The sequence below is a fragment of the Anabrus simplex genome, chromosome 1 (genome assembly GCF_040414725.1).
Source record: "Anabrus simplex isolate iqAnaSimp1 chromosome 1, ASM4041472v1, whole genome shotgun sequence".
NCBI lineage: Eukaryota > Metazoa > Arthropoda > Insecta > Orthoptera > Tettigoniidae > Anabrus > Anabrus simplex.
Window position 1 is genome coordinate 437526490 of NC_090265.1, and position 14398 is coordinate 437540887.

General features: G+C 42.3%; 1 protein-coding gene across 5 annotated transcripts in view; it reads left to right on the plus strand.

The window, feature by feature from the left end:
- Nucleotides 1–14398, plus strand: part of LOC136856914 (cadherin-23) — a 194863-nt gene that overhangs the window by 128964 nt on the left and 51501 nt on the right. For all 5 annotated transcript variants that reach the window (XM_067135157.2, XM_067135158.2, XM_067135159.2 and 2 more), the window contains 3 exons: nt 3338–3484; nt 4025–4158; nt 9352–9529. In XM_067135157.2, the coding sequence (XP_066991258.2) occupies nt 3338–3484; nt 4025–4158; nt 9352–9529 (459 nt within the window). The remainder of the gene's footprint in view (nt 1–3337; nt 3485–4024; nt 4159–9351; nt 9530–14398) is intronic.

Genomic DNA, 14398 nt, shown 5'->3' on the forward strand with positions numbered 1-14398 from the left:
CTTTTCAGATTCGAGTCAGTTAATTTATAACTGTTAGATTCTTCAGTCTGCTGAAACTAACTTTGAATAAACATATTTACAAAATATCTGAGGAATCAGACGAATAGCATAATTATTCCTTAAAAAGAAACAACCTGCCGCCTCTGTGGTGTAGTGGTTAGCGTGATTAGCTGCAACCCCCGGAGGTCCGAGTTCGATTCCCGGCTCTGCCACGAAATTTGAAAAGTGGTACGAGGGCTGGAACGGGGTCCACTCAGCCTCGGGAGGTCAACTGAGTAGAGGCGGGTTCGATTCCCACCTCAGCCATCCTCGAAGTGGTTTTCCGTGGTTTCCCATTTCACCTCCAGGCAAATGTCGGGATGGTACCTATCTTAAGGCCACGGCCGCTTCCTTCCCTCATCCTTGCCTATCCCTTCCAATCTTCCCATCCCCCTACTAGGCCCCTGTTCAGTATAGCAGGTGAGGCCGCCTGGGCGAGGTACTGGTCATACTCCCCAGTTGTATCCCCCGACCAAGAGTCTGAAGCTCCAGGACACTGCCCTTGAGGCGGTAGAGGTGGGATTCCTCTCTCAGTCCGAGGGAAAAGCCGAACCTGGAGGGTAAACAGATGATGATGCTGATGATGAAAAAGAAACAACTTAATAAAATAGAATTACCTGTTTCGTTCCTGAAAGAACATCATCAGGTTCTATAGAATCTGTTTAAAGTGTAATTCTGTTATCATATGTTTTCTATTTCAGATAGTTTATGAATTTATTCAAAATTAGTTTCAGCAGAACGAATAAGTTAACAGTTATTAATATTTAACCATTCTTGTCCCCGACTGATAGTATGTTATCCCTACCAGATCCCTTTCGTTTCACATTAACACACAGCTTCTTCCCTCCTGCAACCAGTGGTAAGATATTGTTGGTCCCCTCTATCATTATTTTCCCATTTTCTTACCTTTGTTTACCCTGTCGCCATCTTTTCACAGCAACCACAGTGAGTAAAAATAATACATGTCACTGCAGGGACCCCTTAACCTTTGTCCTGGTTCACATGTAGACATATATTACGAGGATTGGGGCAAAAGTCATGGCAACTATTTTTTTTCTTGTAGATATGTGAACGGATCACAAACGTACATATGTCGTGTGGAAGTTCTGCAGGCATAGTGTGTATGCAGAATAACAAATGGCTCCGTGATAGCTGGTAGTAGCGCAGCGAGGGCTGAGAAATCTGTCAGTTGGTGAGTGTCGTGCGAGATGGAAGTAACCCGTGTTGAGCAGCGCGCTTACATCAAAATAGCAGTTCTCCGAGGGAGAAATGCGATGGAATGTCACAGTGAGTTAGTGGAAGCCCTTGGGAATAACGCCCTACTATACCGTACAGTAGCAAGTTTCAGCAAGGACGTGTGTCAACCCGTGATGAGCAACGTTCGGGACGACCTGTCAGTGTGCGGACCGACGTGGCACGTGTCGTCATCGAGGAGCTCCTGGATGAAGACAGACGATGGACGCTACTGGAGTTAGAGAGGGCAAGTGGCATCGAGGAACGCACCGTCCACAGAATATTGCGTGATGAGCTGCAACTGCGCAAAATCGCTTCGCGGTGGGTACCGCATGCACGCTGGCAACAGGACGGCGATCAATTCTTGTCACGAATAATCGCTATCGATGAATTTTGGGCCAGGGCATACGAACCAGAACTGAAACGTCAGTCCGCGGAGTGGCGACATGCTGGATCGCCAAGGAGACAGAAGGTCCGTCAGAATCCTTCCCCAGTCAAATTCATGGTGATCGTCGCGTATAACGTCAGGGGTGTCATTGTTTGCCACTTTTTCCACATGGCAGAACAGTGACCGCACAGTACTGGTGCGACAGGTACGACGTGGCGTTCGGGAGAAACGTCCGGATCTTGTGGATAGTGCAATAATCCTGCACGACAATGCAAAACCACATAAAGCAGAGTGGGTAGGGCAGCTACTGCGACGTTGTGGATGGGAAGAATTGGAGCACCCACCGTACTCTCCCGACATTTCGCCCTGTGACTTTGACCTCATTCGAAAGATTAAGGAACCACTACGTGGTAGGCGGTTTGCAACACGAGAGAACATTGCTAATGCTGTGCGCCAACAGGTGACCCGATTCACACATGGTGCGGCAAATGCTGAGGCAGAGGGTATTCAGCGCCTCCCACATCGTTGGCAGCGTGTGGTGTCAGTAGCAGGGGACTACTTTGAGAGTCTTTAGGCCCAGGTTTGTCATGTCAACTTTGTGTGTACTGTGTTCTCATTATTTTGGACCGGGAAGGCCATATTGCCCAGTATACTACCGTAATAAATTAGTGAGTTACGATATTTCAGTGCTATTCATTGTCTACAGATGTAGTTAACACCTTGTCCTTTCGTCTGTATAGCCTATGTCACATTTTCCAACCAGACTGGTATCTTCAAGAAAAAATAGTTGCCATTGCTTTTGCCCCAACCCTCGTATTTACACATTTTCTCAGATATTTAGTCAAGAGAGGGTCGTTAAACTTGACCCCCATAGAGATATCGGTTAATTTTATGGAAGAACTGAAGGTTTGAAAATATTACCTAAATCCATGGGAAACCGAACATTTTTCTGTTGTTTCGCCATTAACTGCCTGCACTGGTGGCACTGTGAGCTATTTCACGCGCGCCTTCCTATTACAGTACCTGATTCCTGTCGTTTGCCTTGCTTGAGTCTGCCTATTCCTTTACCTGCAAAACACTGGATTGAAATGTTATTGTTAATGAATACCTGGAGAGAATGTTCCATCTTTCTAGCTGAAACTCCTGCTTAAAACCCGATTTACAAAATGGGTATATCACATACAAACTGCCCCTTCATATTAGAGTAGGGTGGCTGCCTCTTACCCGGGTTAGTTTCTACAAAGACAATTCCTTCATTTTGTTTCATGAATAACGATGATATCAATGAATTGTTCTTTCTCATTTACTTTTAAAGAGTATTTCTAAATTGACTTCTAATCCAATTGGATTCATCAACATCATCATGTACTTTATAATTTTTGCAATTTAATCTAGTTTATTTAGAGCAATTTTTACTTTTGTCTGTAAGAAAGTATACTGCGCCCCATTTTGCAGCACTCCTCAAACTCCGAGGGATTCACGTCTCGCAGTTTGGAAATCATTATGCTATGGTATAAGCTTCATATACAACAATGTATTAATAATAATGACTACTCACTTCCCATCAACATGTAACGAGTTGAAATATGTTCATGGTTGTGAACATTCCTGGTCATCACGTTTACCCTGTAATACTCCAGTATTTTCGATGTGTTGACTTCTTTTAATTTTTTCCAGGTACGCCTGAACCACTGACAAAACCCGAGTTTTCAGAGAGAGAATATGAGTTTACAATTTATTCACCTATCAAAAACATAGTATTATTGGAACCAAAGCTGAAGAAAGAAGTTAAAAACGTTGAATTCTCCATTACCTACGGTGAAGGTAAGAAAACTTTGATTTATGTTAACAAGATTAAAGTTTAAAATTTTTATCTGAGGTTCTCGATTGGCCATGGATATTATTATAGAAAATGTAGCTTTTGGGCTTTTCCACATCAAGAGAACAAGAATAAATTCTTTACGTATCACGGAAACTATGCTCTGAGTCTTCAAAAGAGAAAATCGTCTTTCCACCAGGAAGACTTCCCTAATAACGGCGGTTTGAATTTGAGAATACCTTGCCGTTGGTCTACTGTAAGTGGTACTCTCCTTTGTCACCAGGAGGCTCACCATGCGCTAGCCTTCCGAGTGGGAAGTGACGACACCACCTTAGATCAGGTTAATTATCATCATCATTTACGAACTAAATTAGAGGATTATCATGTATTAGGATTCTCTCTTCTGAAAAACACTAGAACACTAGAACACAAGAAAATGCAAAGCATCGGAATTTTATAAATTCACATCAAAGAAATATTGTACTTATATGTATTTTGAATACACGTCATCATAATAATGTTATCGTGTTTGTTTCTATACGCAGAAACTGAAGTTAATTGGTTGGACATAGACAGAAAAACGGGCGCTGTCAAACTGACGAATTACCCCAGCGTTGGAGAGCACAACTTCCAACTGAAGGCTGTCATACCGGAGACAGAGCTCATCGATACGGTGCCTGTAAGTATTCAGAAAGATTTTTCTCTATCAGTAACTTCACTAATAAAGTCTACCTGTACAACTTTTAGATCACTGTAGTTGCCGACCTACTTACAGACTAATACACGAAGACTTCCTTGTGAACTCCCGGTTTCAGTGTTTTAAAATCGTTATTTGTTCACCAGTGCAGAGTACAAACAGAATGATTATAAAATATTAAAATTTCACATAATAATATGTAAAAGAAAGAATCAAACAAAGAAGCTCGCCTTTCACATGACGATTGGCATTTTGATCGCGACCGCGAGACCTCCATATCTACTGAGAATCCTAACCACACTTCCATTTCAAATATTAGCCTCACATTATCACTGCTAATACTTACAACCGCTGAAATACAGCATCACCCCAGATGTGATAGTGCGATGTTCGGTCTCTCCTCAGCAGGGCCTTCAACAACCATGACATCGGTATCTACACGCAGCTATACACCTGCACGGTCATGGTAATAGTAACAGTTGATTAAGGATGCAGGACTAGGACTGCTAACAAAAGACGCTTTTAGTAGAACTGTAGGACCATCGAACGATCAACGGTGTCTTAGAAGTAGCCAATACCGAGAGTATAAAATCCATGATTGTCAGATATCAACTTCGATGGGCAGGCCATATTGCAATGCCCTTGCACGCGCCTTCCAGCAAGTGATTATTCCCAAGTGAACAATTCATCTTCGTAGATCAACGGTTAGTAGTATCAGCTTCCCCCCTCGAAGCGCGGGTTAGATTCCACGTACTGCCGGACATTTAAGATTGGCAAGAGGCTGATGTGTGATTGAAAAGATGCATACATATCACCTCCATTGAGGGTGTACCTGAAGAGGCGAGGATACAAATTTACATTTTCTTAAAATAGAAAAATGAACGACGTGACCAAGGAGGATAGGAAAAGTGACAAAGATACGTTCTTAACTTTAAAATGTAGAAGTGATAAATTGACATCTACAGTGTCTGATGAGCCGACGTTAGGCTACATGAACTCGCTCAACACTTTGAAAAACAACAATCATCACGTTCTACAATATTACAGGTGGCTGCTGCTGTTCCAGTATTGTGGCAGAGCTTGTGCTTCTAGAATTGATTTCTTCAGCCATATAAGAATTCTAATGGGCGACCTTGGTGCGCTCGGAAGATATCTTTATGATCTCCAGCAGGCGAATGCCTATGAATAAATAAATGAATAAACAATTTTACCTGCTATTTTAACCGCGGCTGCCACTGGCAAGAAGACAGTGACAACATCAGCCAAATATCAAGCCTGCTAATGCGCGAAGGTTTTCCAGAATTTATATTCATTCCTGAAACATGATTGTGTTTTCACTAACAAATCATATACAGTATGTCTGTCTCCTCCTGAGCGAAAGTCCTAAAGTGGAAAAACGTATTTAATGGAAGAGAGAAATGTTATATTTGCTTACGTTCAGAAAAAATATGTTGTAGATATTCACTATTTCACAGTGAACGGAAGTACATTACTTAGCTTGTAGAGTTGTGTAAATTAAATATAACGAACTCTGTTATAAAGCCGATGAATGCGATGGGGATGCAGAACACGGGATTGGGATGGCTGAAGTGGCAACAGTGACCATCATTGTTACACAACAGAACGGCATCGAAGCTTGAAGGTAATCTCTTCATGACGGTGGTGAGATCTGCACAGGCCTGTTCTTCAAAATATCGGACATTCTTTTGAACATCACAAGTGTCGTCTTAATGTCACCGGGGTGAAGTTGGTCGGAATGACGCTAGGAGTTTAAAAAAAGAAGCGCTTCCGATATGAATGTGAGGAACTGCAATAGCATCGCTCGATGATCTAAATGAAAAGGACTAAAGACATGAAGCGGTAAGAAGACTTGGTCAAATATATGAGACTATTACTACTACTACTACTGCTACCACCACGTTCTGCTAGCACTGGAGGATCTGCTGAAGTGACTCCACAACTAAGATCTCGTCGGTGAAAAGTTCAGCCCACGAAGAAAGAAGAATAAGAATTTTATATTTTATTCTTGAGTTTTAGGCTACGTTTACACTAGCAAGTTCTTGCAGCAATTTACTTGCATAGAGCAACTTGCTGCACCATTTGCAAGTCTAAATTCCCCAGCAAGCTGACTTGCAGCCGTTAGCAATTTCTTGGACGAGAAGCTTGCGGCCAGTCTCGTGCAAGCAGTGTGAAGGACATTTCGCGAGCTTCCACAAGTTACTTGCACCGGCATAATCCAATCCTATTCTGTGCAAGCAGAAGGCGCAAGTTGGTAAGTAGGTGATCAAATTTCATACATTTGTTTCAGTATATATTGTTAATTTAATTTGTAAAACATAATTACATTCATGCAGTCACCATATGCTCAAATTTATTTTTCAGAAATGGAGCAAAAAGGCTAATAGTCCAGAAAAGGCACTAGTGGATACAAAAACTCGAGAGCTTCCCAGTAATTTGGGACGTTCACAGCAGTTAATTCAGAGACAGAAGTAAGAAATCCAATGCTTTCAACACAATTGCGGAGGACTTAACACGTCACCGAAAGAAATACTGCGAAAATGGCAAAACTTGAAAACACAGTTTTCCCATGTAGTGAAAAACTTATAAAAATAAAAGGCGGCTCCTCAGGGATACCGGTCGAGTCTCGGTGGCCGTATTTATCAGCGATTAAATTCGTAGACAGTAGCATAGCAACAACTTCGGATAAAGTATGTTTCTTAGCAAAGACAAACCTAATTTGTTTTTCTTTTCTTATTTCTTTGCATCTGAAAGTGAAGTTGTGGATCCTTTATCCCCCATTACAGAATATTTATTATTGTCGCTTGTTGAGTTGTCAAAATACTGTGCATTGGATTTTGGGTTGTGATTTTATGAGATTTTACGCCTATCTCATTTAGGAAATGAAGTAAGTTTTGTTAGGGCAGGTCCCTAATTAATGTTTTAACTATCGCGTAACATGGCGGCATATCGACGGTACTTTTCATAAACCGCTCGACCGAAGCAGAAGCTGACTTTCCGGATGAGGAAAATGCTGGGTACCGGGCGTTGTAACATTTTAGGCCTAGAGAGAATTAGTATCATGTGGCGTAAAAGGAGCCCACATGCAACGAATTTAAAGTTTCCAAGACGTAGAAAATTTAAATAGCTGAATTAGAAAATGAAATAATATTTTCTAAAAGTGTTTAATCAAACATATTTGTAGCTCTTTGTCGTTTACCGTGGGTACGTACTGGGTGGGCCCGTTTATTGTGAGTTTAATCTCTAGAAGAAAATCATAGAGGACCTTTGCCAGGTAGCACAATTCCACTTCATTCTGATCTATTATGGGCTAAACATAATTAATGAGAGAGATTCACGATTCTCCAGTCTAAATTTAATGATTTTTCACATTCTAAAAGTCCAGGAATCCTTATTGGAATGAAAATTTGCACGTTTAATATTATCTACCACCGCATTCATAGCACAATCACAAATTTAAAGAAAATTTTCTCATTTGTCATCAGTGGACTGTAAATGTTGCTGGCGTAATTTTTGTGCAGTAGGGCAGCGTTTTAATCATAAATACCCTAATCATTTATTTATAGATATGATTTTTGTTGTTTATTCATAAGAATTAAGAGAGCAGCAGCTCATCTCATCTGCCTGTAAGTCGCCATTTTGGTTGACTAGAACTGCAAGCACATAAGCACATGTAAACAATAACTGCAAGTTGTTGCTGCAAGTAACATGTGAAAAACTTGTACAAGTAATTTGGCTTAGTTTTCTTGCATGCAATGTAAACCCAGAAGCAAGTGCCTTGCAAGAATTTGCAGCAATAACTTGCACTCAATCACATATTCTTCACCTCGTTCAAAACTGTACAAATAAAATAAACCTAAGTGGTTCGGTGACGGATTTACAGGAGGAAGATACGAAGCTCTCATGAGCATGGAAGTTTTCCAGTTGCTTTAAAACTTAGAAACCTTCGTTGGTGTCCAATCCTACTAAAACACTTGAAAATAGTGAATAATTAACTTTCACGACCGCATTGTACTTGAAATAAACTTACAGCTTATGTCGTGTTCATTACAAGTAGTACACTTGCGAGCAGAAAATCTGGCCCATACACGTAGAACGCAATAGTGCTCTTTCTTCCACAGTTTTTAAATTTACCTAATACTGTACCTGACCCCGCCCGGCCTTTAGTGTTTCGCTTTATGACTGGCTTGAATTAAATCCAGGGAAACAAAAACGACTCAGTGAATGATGTTACTTTCGATGTAAAATGAAGAATGGGCCAGAAATAGGCTCCCTTAATGAAATTTGCTATCATTGGAGTTAATAATGAGGGGGGTGTAGCTGAATGTAATACAATAAGAGACTTGATCTTGTAGTGGACGGAAGGGGTGGAGAAATCTTACCCTCCAGACATCTTTTGCTGGAAGTAAGTAACATGCCATTTACGAAGCTACAAGTATGCAAGAGGGAGAAGGAGGTTGATGCTTGAGAATAGTCGAGAAGTTAGGGGGGGGGGGCGGAGTGATGTTAAATATTTCATTGCTAATCTAAGTCAGCGTTTCTATGTCCGATTCTATGGCTAAATGGTTCAAGAGGTCCTGAGTTCGATTCCCGGTAGGATCGCGGATTGGGTGTATATGTTGTCTTAAGCATCTTCATAGACGTGCAGGTCGCCTATTTCGGCATCGATTTGAAAGACTTGCACCAGGCCTCTGCGGAGTCTATACGCCTTAGAAAAAACGTCTCTATATGGCCAAATATTTTGCACGTAAGTGTACATGCCGAAGAGCTGTTAAGTACAGAACAAAATGAGCAACCGAACACCACAGAAGCTACAGGTCTCGCAGACAATTATAACTATATAAGTAGGGTAAATTTGTAGTATTTTTGAAAGATATACGTAGCAGCGGAGGCGGTTCATCTTCGAACTAGGATGACTGAAAGTCCAGGAAGCAGAGAACAGTGTTGAAGCTAAATACATTGCATAGTACTTTTTAAAGAAATAAACTGTATGAGAAGGCATGTGTGCATCCTAGTGCTGTAGAATTATAAATGCTTGCCATGTACCCTCCTTGCCCCCTTTGGAAGGACCACCACTGGTAGAACACTGTTCAGTTGAAATTTACGGTAACTGTTTTTCTCTAAAGAATTCAAACTTCCTCGTCTTTCTTGTTCTAGCTAATAATTGTGGTGAGCAGTGGACAAGTCTGTTACAACAGCACCTTCGTCTTCCAAGCGCGGTACCAGAGGGTTAAGGTGCCAGAGAACAAAATAACTACAATACTACCTGCACTAGAGACTTCTGAAACTGTCAGCTGTACATTCACCTTTGAGACGGATATCGGATCAACAGAAGGTAATTAATGAATACATTTTAAACTACAGTAGAGGATGTGAGTAATTCTGGATACCGGTATGTTAAGGGTTGCTTCAAGGTACAGACAGATATGTATAATCCAGACTGAATGGTTCATTGTCAGATGGTGAAGCGCTGGCTTTCTGAGCCAAAGCTGGTGGGCTCGATCCCGGGCTATTTGGATGATTCTCAAACACGAGGGCTGTAAATAAAGAAATAGCAACGCAGTCCAGACACTCGCAGGAGATCTGGCATGCGCAAATACGATTTGGAAGCGGTCAAGTGGCACTGTTGTCAATGTGTAGTGTGCATTTGACGGGCATCCAGTTGGGAGTGTTGTTGCTGTGTAGCTTTGAAGTGAAGAGTGTCGATTTACCTCTCTAAAGCATGTATTCAAAAGGTGATCAGCGTTCGTGGATTAAAACTGAGGTTGCCCGTGGCAAAAATGCATCAGAATATTATCGAGGATTAAGTGAAGCCTGTGCTGAAAATGCAATACCGTATAGGACAGTTGCACGATGGGTCAAGGCGTTTCGTGCGGGTCGGAATTAGACTGCGGATTTGCACTGCACAGGACGGCCGACCATTCCTCAAGATAAGATTTACTTAGTGAGTGTCTCGTTCCCATAGAGCTTCGATGGATTATCCGAGAATTATCTGTAGAGGTCGGTCTTAGTCATCGAACACTGTGACACATACTGACGAAATGTTCAACATGAGGAACATTGCTTCCCGTTGGGTTCCATTCACCGGCATACAGAAATGGCACCGGTATGCACTGGCTGACATCCACCTGGACAGAAGGAGACGCATTTCTGCAACGCAGTGTCGCCATTGATGAGACGTGGGCATGAATTAAAGCGTCAATCGAACGAATGGCTTCACCCAGGTTCGTCACATCCACAGATATTTCGACAGGAACCCAGTCGGATGAAACTTATACTGATTGTGGCATACGGCTACGAGGGTGTTATTCTTACGCATGCTGAGCCTGAGGGACAAAACCGTCACAGTGACTACTATTGCCGATTTCTGGAGTGACATATGCGTCCTGCTATGCGGCGCAAACGTACACGTTTATTGCGAGACAATCGCCTTATCGTGTTGCATGCAAAGCTCTTAATGCAACGGTTGCACCGTGAGGTTTCGAAACACCATCCGTGCTCACCAGGCATGAGTCCTCGTCAGTTCGACCTGTTTCCGAAGTTGAAGGACCCCTCCGAGGCCATCGATTTTCTGAGGTGGAATGTGTACTCTAAGCAATAGGGCGCCTCGACGCTGTCATCAACAGAGAACGCCTTGCCAGCGGTCCCCAACGGCTTCCCGACATTTAGCAAAAGGTAATAGACTCAGCGAGAGACTACATTGAGGGAATGTAAAGCAGTAAAATTGTACTTGTTAGTTCATTAAATATTGCATTCTATCAATATTGCCAATACCATATTTAGATCCCTCGTACATTATCCTCGTCTAGATAGATTTCCAGCCACATCTCCTTCAGGACAAAATTCCGGGTCTTCGGTGGCTCTGAACCATAAAGGTAGTTAGTAAGGCGTAAAACTAACTAGACAGTTAGGGAAGGTCATACCGAAATCTCGCAGTTTCATGACCTAACTACGTAGCAATGGCATAAATTCAGAGGCAAACGATGATACAAGGCTGTAATTCAACTGCATTAGTACAAATTTCTTTGCAAGGAAGGAAGGAAGGAAGGAAGGAAGGAAGGAAGGAAGGAAGGAAGGAAGGAAGGATTGAAGTATCTTTGTTTATTCCGAAAGAAAAGCGTGCAATTCTTTGCAGCTCGCCCACCGGCTACTACAATAGTTGGCCACGAAATAAAGTTTCGGCCCAAGTAAATCGTACTTTCAAATAAGTTTATTTTCAATTTCCCAAGTTTATCAAGACATGTACTGATGTACTGATGTACTTCTTGAAACTTTATGCAATCACCACAGACTGGTAAATGAATTTACAAACCAGCGGATTCCAATTCAGTGTTTGTTGTGTAATGTTTCCTTGTGGTCTTCTCAAGGTGTGATCGATCCACCCCTATTTCCCTGTTACTGGATGGAACTCTATTTGGTTTATGTTACACTGACTCAGATAGGTTTTATGGCGACGGAGGGATAGGACAGATCTAGGACTGTTAAGGAAGAGTCGTAGACTGCAATTAAGATATAGATTCAGCATTTGCCTTGTGTGAGAATGGGAGACCACGGAAGGCCATCTTTTGTGCTGCTGATAGTGGGGTTCGACCCACGATCTCCCGAATGCAAACTCACAGCTACGTGATCCGAACCGTTCACCCAACTCCCTTCGTTTAATCATACCGGCTGGTTCACCAGCCCCTTGCGATTTAAGTTTATGTTCCCACCGTGTTTACTATAATTCTGAAATACAACGGTCCCTCTCCCTTAACCGGGGGTGTACCGGGCGAGTTGGCCGTGCGGTTAGGGGGCGCGGCTGTGAGCTTACATCCGGGAAATAGTGGGTTCGAATCCCACTGTCGGCAGCCCTGAAGATGGTTTTCCGTGGTTTCCCATCTTCATACCATGCAAATGCTGGGCTGTAAATTAAGGCCACGGCCGCTTCCTTCCAACTCCTAGGCTTTTCATATCCCATCGTCGCCATGAGACCTATCTGTATCGGTGCGACGTAAAAGCCACTAGCAAAAACATTAACCGGGGTAATGTAACGAAATGTGTGTTTACGGGCTAGAAAATTGCAGGAATCGTGAGCAAAACTATTAATTCATTATGGGTACCTTGATAGAGAAAACGAGCACAGCACGTAAACTACTCTACAACAGGTGGTTCACGCACAGACCTGGAGCAGGTGTTATATAGGCCGGAAACCGCGTCGCATGTCAAGCCTCGCAATAGCTGACTTTGCAGGGGCGCGGTGCTGAAAGGTCCGAATTCCACGCAAGTTTCTTGTAGTTTTTCGCCAAATTGTCTGGGATGTGATAAGGTTACATACTTTATAGCTTCCACAAACGGATTTGTTTATTTGGCCCTGTAATGGGCCGTGTGTATCGTGGCTTAGGGTATTGAAATTCGTTGGACGAGGATGAGGAGGTGATGGTCGAAGGCTAGGACACAGGCAAACAATTAGCTACGTTGTACATGTTCCAAGCTTCATAGACCATAGATAGGGCGATGTGTGCCTTGTTGGAACGATAACAAAATGCTATGGTAGTATATAGCTGCGTGAACTCCCCTCCTTCAAGGCAAGTCACAACACAACACAACACAACACAACACAACACAACACAACACAACACAACACAAAGCTTATTCACTCCCTTGTGATGTATTCTAGCTACGAGTATGTGGGTTACTCATCTATAGAAAAACTTGACAATGCCCGTTGTATATCGCATCCAATACCAATCTCGAGAAATACGTAGGTCGAGTCATAAGTCATGCCAACTATTTTTTTCTCGCGAACAGGAGACAACACGGAAAATCTAAGACATGCATTTGAAAACGGTCGGTATGTACTTGCGTATGATGCCACTAGATGGTGTATGTAAACAACAGTGCGGGTCTAAGCATGCCCCCAAGTTCAGTGTGTGAGTGAGAGCGTCACAAAATGGAAGTCAACAAGCAGGAGCAACGATCGCATATTAAAATAGCAGTTCTCCGCTGCAGAAATGCACGCTAGTGCTATGCAGAGCTACGGGAAGCATTAGATGGACAACGGTTTGCTAACAACGAGAACATCGTAACAGCATTTCGGAGAGAGGTGTTACACGTTAGCGATAACATGCAGCGAGTGGTATTCAGCGCCTGCCCCACCGCTGGCAACGCACAGTGGAAACCTTGGGTGATTGTGTTGAATGTGGGTAACCAGTGGAGACCTGCCCTTTGTACGCAGTCTTGTGTATTTTCTGTCTCTACCATAATAAAACATTGTTTACCAATGGCCTGTGTTCTGTCACTTTCCTACGAGAATTTCCTGAAGTCAGAATTTTTCTTCAGGCACTATGCATAAGTACATGCCCTATATTTCCAAATGCTTATCTTAGATTTTCCGTGTTTTCTCCTGTTCACGAGAAAAAAAAAAGTTGCCATGACTTATGACTCGACCCTCGTATTTCATGGGCTGATATGGATGTTCTAGTCTTCAACCATAAAACTATGTCCATAGATGCAAGGCAGATCGCATACACGACCCCGCCAGAGTCTGAAAAAATAGGTGGGGAGAAAAATGAAAGACTAATAACTTGTCATCATTTATTTTCCTAATCGACTGATTTGCTCTAGATCAAAAGCTAGTAAGACAAAGGCTATCTTTTTTTTTTTTTTTTTGGAAAAATGGCCACAACAATATCTTCAATAGATACAGATTCTGTACCAGGAGGAACTTCGTCTTCATTTACAATCAGTGTTGGGATCCACCAAGAATGTGAAATTTCGTCTCTAATTTTGATCTTATGCATGGACTCAGTAACGTGAAACATCCAAACACCTCATCCATTGACGATCTTATACACTGACGACGTGTTTCTCGCGGATAAAACCCATCAAAGCTTAGAAGGAAGTATACAGTGCTTGAATGAACGCATGAGTGAAAATTGTCTGCGGCATAACATTAAGAAAACCGATTACCTTGAATGTGACCCACGAACGGATGGCACCATGGTGGTTAACGATCATGATCAACTTAAATACCTTAGTTCATACAACATCTCGGATGGTGAAACGCTTCTTGATGCTCGAGTATGAGTAAACGAGGTTGACAAGAAATTATCCTATTATCTCAAAGTAAAAGTGTATAAATCCATGATTGGACTTGTTGCACTCTACGGTTCAGAATACCGGCTCTTTGCAATGGAAATTAAAATGCCCCGTTGCTTGTTAGGAC